The following is an 11,305-nucleotide window of genomic DNA, read 5'->3' on the forward strand; positions in this document are numbered from 1 at the left end:
CCTCAATGTTGGTTGATTTTTGGTGGCTTTTAGTCCTAGTTCTGGATAGAGATAAGTCATAACCTCATAGGTTTGAATCTGGAAAGGAACATGGAACATTGGTCATTTGATCTAATTCTTCAAATCATAAACGAGAATACTGAAGCCTAAAAAGTTTAATTGACTTGCCAAGAGCAAGCAAGGCATTAAGTGATGAGTCAGGATCTGAACCCTGGTTCTTGGGCTGCATAGCAGGGACTGTTTCAGCTCCAATGTACAACTTCCTAAACTATCTGTCTCTGCACCTCTACTCCAACAGACCCTGTCATGAAGAGGAGACAGTTCCTGACCTAACACAGGGTGGTGCCAGGTGGAACAGGATAGATCAAGATTTAGGGGAACCTCCTTTATTATTAGTGGGTGTTTTCACCTTTTTCCCTCACTGGCTAGATACCTAATTATCATAATTACTGGGATGAATTCTAGATCTAAATGTATGTTTGTTTACTAAGTATTCACCTTACCAACGAACAACTGGGATTAGCTAGCACCAAGTCCTGGTATTCTTTTCAATTCAGCAAGTTTAATTCAACAAAAATTTATCAAAGATCTGGGAATACAAAGACACTGAAATAATCCTGGCACTCAAGGGGTGCAATGCATACATAGATAAATTTGATCACAGATGTCTGTGTCTCTGCCTCTAATCATAAGACTGAGGAATCTCAATGCCTGTGGCAGCCACAATGCCATAAGCCTGAGGCTGAATTAAGTCTCATTCCTGACTCCAAGGCACATAAAGAAATTTCATTCACAGCTGAGTGCCATTGACCAGAGGCAAGGCTTCCCCAAAGGCTTTCTCTTGTACTAATTCCTATCCAAAGGTCTTAATGGATTCAAGCCCCACAGTCAAAATTTTAGGACATAAAGATCTCTAATTAGATATTTCATCTGGAGTCCCAAGGTTATCCTCTTAACCTTGAGAGACTTTACTGGTTTCCTTATATTCCAAGTGAATACACCTGTTAGCTTTCTGTGAGTAGGCAAAACTCTTTAGAACTAATCTTGTCAAGTTAAAAGCGTAGATACCTAGCTAAGTCCATCTCTCTTGGGGGCAGACTTTAGAGCAGCCTAAAGATTATTGAGCATTCTAGGGGTAGCTAGATGTGTTGTACATAGCACTAGCTCTAGAGTCAGGAGGACCTGAGTTCCAATGTGACCCCCACCTATTTAGCTGTGTAACCCTGAGCTATTCACTTAATTCTGATTGCCTCAAAAAAAATGTTTTTCTGTTCCCCTAAGTGACTTCTATCATCTTACTGGTGTAAACCATAAGCCTTAGAAGATTTTGACATAATAGCAAGAGAAAAAATTAGAGAATTAGAAGTGAAAGATATCTAATTCAATTTCTAAGTAGAAATTCCTTCTGTGACATCCTTTACAGGTGGTCATTTAACTTCTGCTCGAAGACCTCTACTGTAAGAAAATCATTTTTTTCAGTCATTTCACTGAGAAGACCAAAATGAGAGTAGTATAGGAGTGTATTTGTTTTGTCTTGATTCTATTTATGTCCAAAATGGTACTTAGCATGCTCCCTGTTATTACCTCAATTAGACTCAATCACGGTTAAACCTATAGTTTATTTTTCACAGCTAAGGAGCTCCCCAGAAGGATACAAAGGGATTGCCTGCCTACCAGACTTGAATTAAAGATTTAGGATAAAAATTTGGCATTTAAAGCTCCTCATAATATGATTCCAATCTATCTTTCCAAGCTGATTTCACAATACTCCCCCATTATAACTTTCCTGGCTAGCTGCTTGTTATTCATTGTTTGTGTTGCTGTTGTTGAGTCATTTCAGGCATGTCTAATCCTTCCTCATCCCATTTAGGCAAAGATACTGAAGTGTTTTGCCATTTCCTTCTCCAGTTCATTTTACAGATGAAGAAACTGAGGCAAAAAGGTCAAGTGACTTGCCCTGGGTCACACAGCAATGTAATGTTTGAGGCTAGATTTGAACTCTTCCTAATTTCAGGCCTATAGCATGACCCAGTTTTCCCAGCATATATGATATTCCATCTTCTGTCTCCATATCTATGTCTAGGCTGAACCTGGTTGTGTTCTCCCTCACCCCTGCCTCTCTGAACCTCTATCTCTCTTCATGAGATGCCACATTCCATGAGAAATCTTTCCTGATTCCTCAGGTTGTTAAGGCTTTCCACCACCCCCCCTCTAAAATTACCTTGAATTTATTTTTTAGGGAATGAGTGGACAAAACCAATAAAGGCTAAGTCCTTAGAGCACATATATCTGCCTGCAGCCAATCCATATAGAGAGTTTGTTGAACTTGCTTCTGGAAATTCACAGAGGAAGAGCCCCCTTACACTTTCTGATAAACAGCATGGCACTTTATACAGACATTTCTCATTTTATGTAAATTTGTATTATGCAAATTCAACTTTATATAAAGACTGCTGAAAAAAATCCACATTCCCCACCAAAAATACCTATGTTTACCATACAATACTGGGCTTTTTCTGTGCTTTTGCAGCTCATCTTGGTGCTCCATAGCCTCCCAAAGTTCCCCCTCCCCCGCAAAAAAATTCAAGGAAAGCAGAATACACAGGTGAAGGGACCACCACCATGGACAGATCAGAGAGTTAGCTGAAGACCTCCAGCACTGAGAGAGGAGACCGTGACCCCACTCGGCCCACCCTAGTTGGCCCCTGTGAATCTTACACCCTTTCCTGGCCCCATGTGTCCCTTGTCCTTTCCTGTTTGTGTCTGTGTCCACCCCCCACATGTCTACCCCCAGCATGTTCTCCTACTTGGTTCCAGCCAGGCCCCAATAATAACTGGCCCCAGCTCCACATTTCCTCCTCCTGCTCTCACTTCTCTCTCATAGACTTCCCTGTGTCCTTGAAGTCTGTGCTGGCAGATAGGCAGGCTTCTTTCTGCCTCCCTCACTTCTTCAAGTCAGCAGGCAAATTCACAACACATAAAAATAATTTTACATACAGGTTTGTCAAATTGTCCACTTACATTGTTTCTCGTCAGTTTATTGATGATCTAAAAGCCTTTTAACTGGCTACTGAACTGGAACTGAATGTGCATAGAAAGGCTCTAAAAATGAAATCTCTCTTGGTGGTGAGAACTACTGTGGATATCTGGGTGGAGAAGGGAGCTCATGTAGCTGACATGTAGCCAATGAACACATGGTGCCTCTTTTTCTGTTTCTGTTGGGTTTGTTATTTTCTGGTTTTATGTGAATGAGTATTGGATAAAGATCAGGTCACAACCTTGTGAGCCTCAAAAAAGGCAGAATAGCCTTCAGAGGTCCAGCAACTAGAATCCATAGCAAAGTCTGTTCACAACTTCAGCAGTCAAGGCTCACAAAGAGACTTCCTAAGGAGGGCTCTCCTAAGAAGAGACTTTCAGGACCCAGTCCAAAGGGGAATCAACCTAGCAACCAAGATACCATGTCCTGAAAGAAAGCAGCTTATCTACCAGGTATGGCACACAGATATTATCTTAGTGGAGACAATGTTTGAGACCACCACTCTGAGTCTGAATGGGAAAAGACATCTTATAGACTAACAGGTCACCTGGGAAAATGCAATGGACAATGAACACATCGCATTGAAAAATTATGACTTTATGAACTTCTGAAACTCAGAAGACCTGGAGATCCCTTTGGTGTCAGTAGCAGTACCCATTCAAGTTAGGGGCAAAATCATTGGAGAAGCAATTGTTAATGGCAGTATCAGCACTAGAAGAAACACAATGACAACAAACTAGAAAAGGAAGCATCAGAATGTCAGCACCCAATTGAGAGTTACATCTAAGAAGAATTTCATAAGGATTCTAAAAATGGGATAAAGGACTCCCATTAACCAGGAGATGTGAACCTTTTGCTCTAAATGTTCTCTATCTTTGTGTATTTGTACCATTTTATTATAAGTTTGAGCCTTTGGTCTAAGACTCTTCTTTGTGCAATGGGAAAGCATGCCACCAGACTGAAGTAGGAGTGGTGGGGGGGGATGAGGGAGATGTTTTTGCTATACATGTTTATTAGATATCCTTTCTAAAAGCTTGTGAAGTCTGATAATCAGTGAGGAGGACACTGGTTGGGGCTCATGAGTAACACTACCAGAAACTCCAAGTCTCAGAGCTACCTCTAAAAATCCTGAGAAGTTAGGCAACTTCTCTCTAAGTGTTCTCCAATGTGAGAGGGAGATAGAATGGTAGTACAATAAAGATAAGGAAACAGAAGAAAGGCAAAACAATTTGCCTAAGGTTACAAAGTAGCTAGTTCAATTAGAACTAGACCCTAAATCCCATGTCTCTAGTCAAGTATTCATTCCTCTACCACATAATGAATATGAGAGTCTTAGGGTCCAGAGTGTTCCCCACATAAGTAAATTTATACAGAGGGAGGGACTGCCAGAATACATAAGCAGCTAGTTTGATTTCCCCCCCCCCTCAGAGAAAGGGAGCAATAAGTAGTTGTGAAAAAGTGGGAGGAGTTATGGTTTAGGACAGAAGACAACCTGATACTCCAGGAACACAAAGCATATCTGATAGTCTATGGAATGGTATTTCTCTGCTTTTATCATTCTTGTTCATTTATAACACAATTACTTAATTTTAAGGTGGAAAAGTTTATATTTTATCTGTTCTAGCATTTACCATGCATAATAAAAGTGGTAAATATTTTACCCAAATTAATATTTAGGATCATTAGTACATTACTTCCAGGTTCAGGTAGAAGGCATGCAAGATGACTTCTGAGGTTCCCTCCAGTTCTGACATTCTCTTATTCTATCTGCTCTGTCCTATGTCTTGCCCCAGGAGCCTATATTTCTCACTCTGGCCTAAGTGATGCCATGCCCAAGAGAGTTGCTACTCAGCCTCCCAGATTAAGAAATAGAAAACAAGGAGTCTGGAAAACTAGATTGAAAGATCCACCTCCTAAGGTTTAAAATCCACCTGTTGCTTACTTAACCTCTGTGACCTTAAGCAAGTCATTTCCCTACCTGGACCTCAGTTTCCTCACCTGTAAATTAAATTGGTTAGACTCAAAGACCCTTCCAGCTGTAGTTTTATAATCCTGTGAGCCCGATGTCAGGTGCTACATTAAGTACCACAGGCAAGATTCTGTTGGGGCCCTTCAGCTAAGTAGGGGAGAATAGAATTCTAGAGTTCAATAAAGTTGGGGAATAAATATAAAACAGTATCATTCAATGATCTATCCCTATCTACTTTTCCAACCTTAGGATCAGTGCTTTTATCCAGGGATAGTTATTGAAAGGTAAGGTTGTGTATTGAAGGTTAGGGTTATTAGTTGAGGTGTTTAAGGACAGGAAGATAAGTTTTAAAAAATCACTAACCTCAGGGTGGTTAGGTGCCTTAGTGGATAAAGCACCAGCCCTGGAGTCAGGAGTACCTGGGTTCAAATCTGGTCTCAGACACTTAATAATTACCTAGCTGTGTGGCCTTGGGCAAGCCACTTAACCCCATTTGCCTTGCAAAACCCTAAAAAAAAAATCACTAACCTTCTGGATTTCCTTCCCTAAAACAAGTTAAGACCCTTCAATAACCAGACGTTATTTGGGTGGAAAATAGTTTGAGACAGACTGAATGACTTCTGAGAGTACTCTTCCTGGCTGAGGAATTTGCTAGTTCAATGGATGGATTTTGATCAGGTCTAGATATAAAATAAGGCTGGGAAGCCCACCATAGCTACCACTTCTCTCAATCATTTCCATTCCTCATATACCAACAATGCCCACCTTCTTACCTGCCCATTCCCTCTCTCTGCCTCTAATATTATTAACTTAATTCATTCTGATTCCCTATTTTCCAGTTACTAGTCTGTATCATATAACATCTCAGGACAAAGCCAAGTCCTGGGACCTAGACCTGTAAGCCAGACTAAAGATTATCTAGCCCAATCCTCTCATTTTACAAGTCAGAAAATGATAATGTGGTCCCAAATTTAGAAGAACCTTAAAGGTCATCTAATCCAACACTCTCTCATTTTACAGGGGAGGAAAGTGAAGTCCCCCAAAATAATTCAACATTACACAGATAAAAAGTAGTGAAGTCAAGATTTCAACCAAGGACCCTCCTGCCTGTCTTATAATCTTTCAAGTGTTTACAGCTCAGCAAAGCCATAGAGTGCCCTTTCTCCTCTCCCAGTTGTATTTCCATCATCTCCCAACTCTCATCCAAGTCAGGTAACTACTTTGGCATTAGATATGATGAGTTACTGCCCTGGCTATTAGTTTCTCTGCATCAGCTCACTTTTCTCCTCCAAAATTCAACTGAAAACATCTGAAAAGTCTTCTTTGACTGACCTTACCTAGTTCTAGTTCCTCTATTCCTTTGCATCCCTGGATTGCTCACAGGCCTTCATGACTAGAGAGATAACCCACCTTCAATCCAACCACCCATCATTCTGTTTCAAAGAAACATATCCCCCCCCCCCCAGCTCCACCATTTTAGCTCTGGCCTGAAGATTCAAGTTACACAGCAGGAAGAGATGGGAAACCCCTAATGGGAAGTTGAGCTTCAAGGGTAGCAAATTGTTAAGAAGATATTTCCTGGATGATTCACAGTTTGAACCATTGTTATCCCTTGTTTGTAGCTGGGTGCAGGGTGAGGTCCCCTCATTAAAATTAAAAAGCAAATAGTGAGCAATAGCTAGAGCCCAGCTCCAGAGTCTCTGACTCAGAGTCTCTGACTGTGATCTCTAAAAGTTGGCTTAGCCCCTCTCTACCCCTCTTCCCCTTACCTATAAAATGAAGTGACTGAGATAAAAGGAGATCCAAGACCATGAGGCATTATTAGCAACATGTGAGAAGGTTCCAGACTATGTGTCAATGCTTTGCTGAGGATAAAGTATTGGATTCAAACCATTAACCCTAAATAACTTCCATATGGCCCGTACTACTTAGTTGTACCTCAACAGCTTCTTCCACAGTCCAAATCTAATTGGGGATGATAATAGTCCACTAAGTTGAATAAAATTTAGAGAATTCTTCTGCTCTGAGAAGTCTAATCCAACTTTCTATCCTTGAAAATATTTCTCTGCATTGACCTACTTGTTATTGGCCTTTCCACAGGTTGTCTATTCCTCCTGTGCTACTGAATCCCAAGAAAGTCAAAGTAGGAAAATGTGGATGGTTAAAAAGCAAGCCATCTGTACAGCAATCATCTTCTGCTCTCTAGATGGAAGAGTTCAACAGGGCTGATGACAATATTTGTGCTTTGATTCCAGTTTTCTGTATAATAGAGTAAACTGGATGGCATAAGGCATTGATCTAGAGATCAGAAAGGTAGAAAGATTCCATAGGAGAGTATGAGTGGATGGGACCATCAGCCTAGCTACAGTCACTACTACTGCTCATCTTCATAATATCCCCTTTATTCTAATTTGAGGTTTGGAAGGCAGAATCAGGGAGAAAAATATGGCAAACCAAAAAGCTTATGGGACAGTCCTCCTCCATATGGCATCCAGGTAAGAGGATTTCTCTGCCAGTATTCAATTTACTTTATATCATCCAGGACAAAAGGCAGCAAGATAGCATTGGATAGATAGCATTCCTTAGAAGGTGAAATCATATGGACATTTGGAGATCACGTTTGGGATGTAACACCTTGGAGCCTTTGCATTGCATTGCCATTAGGCTAAATAGTGTATTTAGAAAAGGGAATAAAGAAACCCATCAGGCTGAGTTCAGAGCCTTCAGTCTCACTTCTATTAGAGAAGTTGGAGTTTTAGTGAGATCAGCATTAAAGCTGACCTAGCCTTCCTGGTGAACCAGGACCAAATCACACAATCTTTCAATTCCATTCCCAAACATTACCTTGGAGAGTTTATGATTAATCAATAGAAATAGAGTAGAGAGAATTTTCAATATCTTGGAGTACGCTTGAAAACGTTCTGGAGAAGGAAAAAATTTGTTGATGAAAAGCAAAGAGCCACAGGGCCACTGGCCACACCCCAACACCCCTCAGATAACAGGCCTGACTCCTAGACATGAGAGCTGGAAGTATCATTGCATCACTCAGGATTTGAGGATTAATGACAGGGAGTGGACTGGATCTGAGTACTTAACTATCAGAGAGGCACCTGAGACAGCAGAGGAAAGGTTCCAGATTTGAGACTACCACTTCCATTCTTCTCTTGTTTGGTTCTCCTTCTCCTTTCATCTTTACTCTTGCCACAAGGATGAAGCCTCCACCCATTCTGCTCTTCCCTTGCCTCCTGGGTGAGTCTCTCTTCCCCAAACCCCTTGGGGTGGTGGTTTTCCCAATATACACTGCTCTTAATCTCTCTGGAGAACCCAGAGCTCTCTCAACAGTTTACCAAAGAGAAGCCAGCCTATTGTGGGTTCAGTCACTACAGCAGGGAGTGAGCAGGAAGGAGCTAGTTTAGTATACGACTGAAAGTTTTATACTCAAATCAGATACCTGAATTCTATTACTAGTTCCTCAACTAATTGACCATGTAACTTAAAACAACGTACTTCCTCAGGCCCCCGTCCCATCTAAAAAATGAGGGGTTTGAACTAGATGATGTTCTAGTTCTGTCAATCTAAATCTATGGTCCCTCTTCAAGGTCTGCTTATTTTATCTAAGATCACTAACTTACTCTTTGTAACTAAATGATCTCCAAGGGTCCCTCAAATTCTAACTAAGAGTCAAGATGCAAAAAGGAGGGGTGAGGGAAATCACCACAAACATCACCCCACCAGGGAGAGCAGAAAGGCTTCCCTAAAAATCTTTTTTTTTCCTGAGGTCTGAGGCCACTCCTTGTAGGCTTGGACTAAATCATCAGGGATGGGAAATAGCCTAAGAGCAGGACTCTGCACCAGTGGATTTGATCTCCTGTGCCAGAAGGAAAAGTCAGATTAAACTTGGGAGGCAAAGTAGTTCTGACTTGGAACTCTCAACCTACTTCTAGCTTCACTTTTTGCTTCATGGACCTCCACCTTTTCCCCACCCCCTGACCCCCCCCCAAAAAAAATCACCCGCATCATTAGCCTACTGCATTTGGGGAAGAACACAAAAAGCACTTTGAGGAGAGGATGAGAAATGGTGAAGTAAACAGCAGAAAAGTTTTGGGGAAATGATAATTTGGGGAAGGCAGTAGATGAGGTGATTAGGGATACATTGGGGTGTCAACTGAAACTGAAAAACTTTTCTGGAGAGATTCAAGGATAATAATTAAGGAAATTATCATGAATACTCATGGAATAGTATTTGAAGATGGGGCTGGTAACTAGGGAGAGATAGGTATCATATTCAGGAAAATGGTTAGGGTCAATTTGGGAAGATGATTGGTGAAATGTGGGAGGGATTGGGACAATAGTAAGGAGCCCCCCAAAATCATGGCCTTGCTTATAAAACAAAGTAGAGCCAGGCCAAGGGTCTAGGGCCCCAAGGGCAGACCTGTGGCAGATTCAGCTGTCCTCAGCTTTCTCTCCCTAGTGGTGCCCCTGGTCAGTGGGAACCTACTACAATTTGGGTTCATGATTGAGAGGCTGACGGGAAAGTCGGCACTGGACTACAATGACTACGGCTGCTACTGTGGCATCGGTGGTTCCAAATGGCCTGTGGATGAAACAGATTGGTAAGGAGGAAGGCATGAGGTGGTCTGGGAAGAAACTAAATCCACCCCTACCCCCTCTTGCAAGAATCCCTTCAACTCCTATGATCATCCACTGCCCTCCCTGAAGTACCTCTGAGGAACTGGAAGTTTCTTTAAGCCAGTGTCCTCTGAGAAGATTCATGAACCCAGACTCCTCTCCCTCTAGTTCCTACACACTCCCTCTAGGTCGGTGCTATCCCCACCAGGTGCTGCCAGGCTCATGACTGCTGCTATGGAAGGATGAATAAGCTAGGCTGTGATCCCAAAATGGAAAAGTACAACTTCTCTATAATAAAGAACAACATCATCTGTGGTAGGTGGAGGATGGGGAGAAGGGTAGGGAGTTCCAAGGGATGACATGAAATACACAGGCAGATGAAAGCCTTGCTTGGGAAGGTCAGAGACTAAGCACATTAGGGTTTCTCACCCTTCTCCTGCCCTGACCATTTCCCTTCCCCTTTCAGGGGGAAGAACTTCCTGCCAAAAGCTGACTTGTGAGTGTGACAAGAATGCCACATTGTGCTTCCGAGAACATCTCAGCACCTACAATCCCAAGTATGCTCACTACCCCAACAAGCTGTGCACAGGCCCCACTCCACCATGTTGAAGTCCTGGGCCTCAGTGGAAGGTCAGTCATCTCTGCCTTCCCAGCCTCCATTGTCTCCTCCCCCGCCAAATCCTCTTTCTGTCTCCTCTAGAGACAGTCAAGGGCATCATGACCAGAATTTCCTATCAATAAATACTTATTTGCCTATCTCTGGAGTCTTTTCTTTCCCTGTATTATGTTTCCCTCTGGGGGAGCTTTTGGACCATGGCTTTATGATTGAATGCCCATTGTACTAGCAATTTTTTGGAGTATTTTGACAATACTCTCTTGTTTCATTGAAGTACCAGCCAAATCATCATCATCCCAAGTTAATCAGTTCCTTTGATCTCAGACTAACAGAAGATTTAATAATAATAATAATAATGCTTCCAATGTGCCAGGGCCTCTGCTAAGCACATTAGAATGACTATTTCTAACAAGTCTAGAAAGCTTTTTTTATCTTTTTATCCCCACTGTACAGAAGAAGAAACTGAGGCAAAGAGAGGTGAAATGACTTACTCAGGGTCAGACAATTAGTGCATATCTGAAGTCATTATTTGAACTCAGGTCTTCCAGACACCAGGTCTGTCGGTCTATCCAGCCACTTCTTCTGTTTGAATTAGAAAAGACATGAGAGCATAGAAAATCAGAGCTGGAAGGGACCTTGACAGAATTAATAACAATTATAACTAACATTTAGAAAGTGCTTTCAGTTTGCAGAACATTGGTATGATATCATTATATCACTGATCCTCACAACAATTAGTTCCATTTACAGATAAAGAGGCTGAGCGACTTAGTGACTTTTCCAGATTCTAAGTTCAGAGTTTCACTTTAGAAATAATAATAGTAGCTAATGTTTACATAGCATTTTAAAGACTATAAAACGCTTTACAAATATTATCTCATTTTATCCTCACGATGATCCTGTAAAGTACTATCATTATTATTATTCTCACTTTATAGAAAAGGAAACTATAGTAGGCAATGTTTAAGTTAAGCAAGTGCTCAGAGCTACACAGCTACTAAGTATCTGAGGCAAGAGTTGAACTCAGATGGTCCTGACCCCCAAGTTCAGTACT

At 41.6% G+C, this 11,305-nt stretch overlaps 1 protein-coding gene across 1 annotated transcript; it reads left to right on the plus strand.

The window, feature by feature from the left end:
• The first annotated feature begins 8,215 nt into the window (after positions 1-8,215).
• PLA2G2E (phospholipase A2 group IIE) lies at positions 8,216-10,244 on the plus strand. The gene is made up of 4 exons (XM_074191890.1): positions 8,216-8,255; positions 9,478-9,619; positions 9,844-9,950; positions 10,102-10,244. The coding sequence occupies exons 1-4, from the start codon at positions 8,216-8,218 to the stop codon at positions 10,242-10,244; spliced, it is 432 nt and encodes a 143-aa protein (XP_074047991.1).
• The last annotated feature ends 1,061 nt before the right edge of the window (positions 10,245-11,305 follow it).

This window comes from Macrotis lagotis, chromosome 1 (assembly GCF_037893015.1).
Source record: "Macrotis lagotis isolate mMagLag1 chromosome 1, bilby.v1.9.chrom.fasta, whole genome shotgun sequence".
Lineage (NCBI taxonomy): Eukaryota > Metazoa > Chordata > Mammalia > Peramelemorphia > Peramelidae > Macrotis > Macrotis lagotis.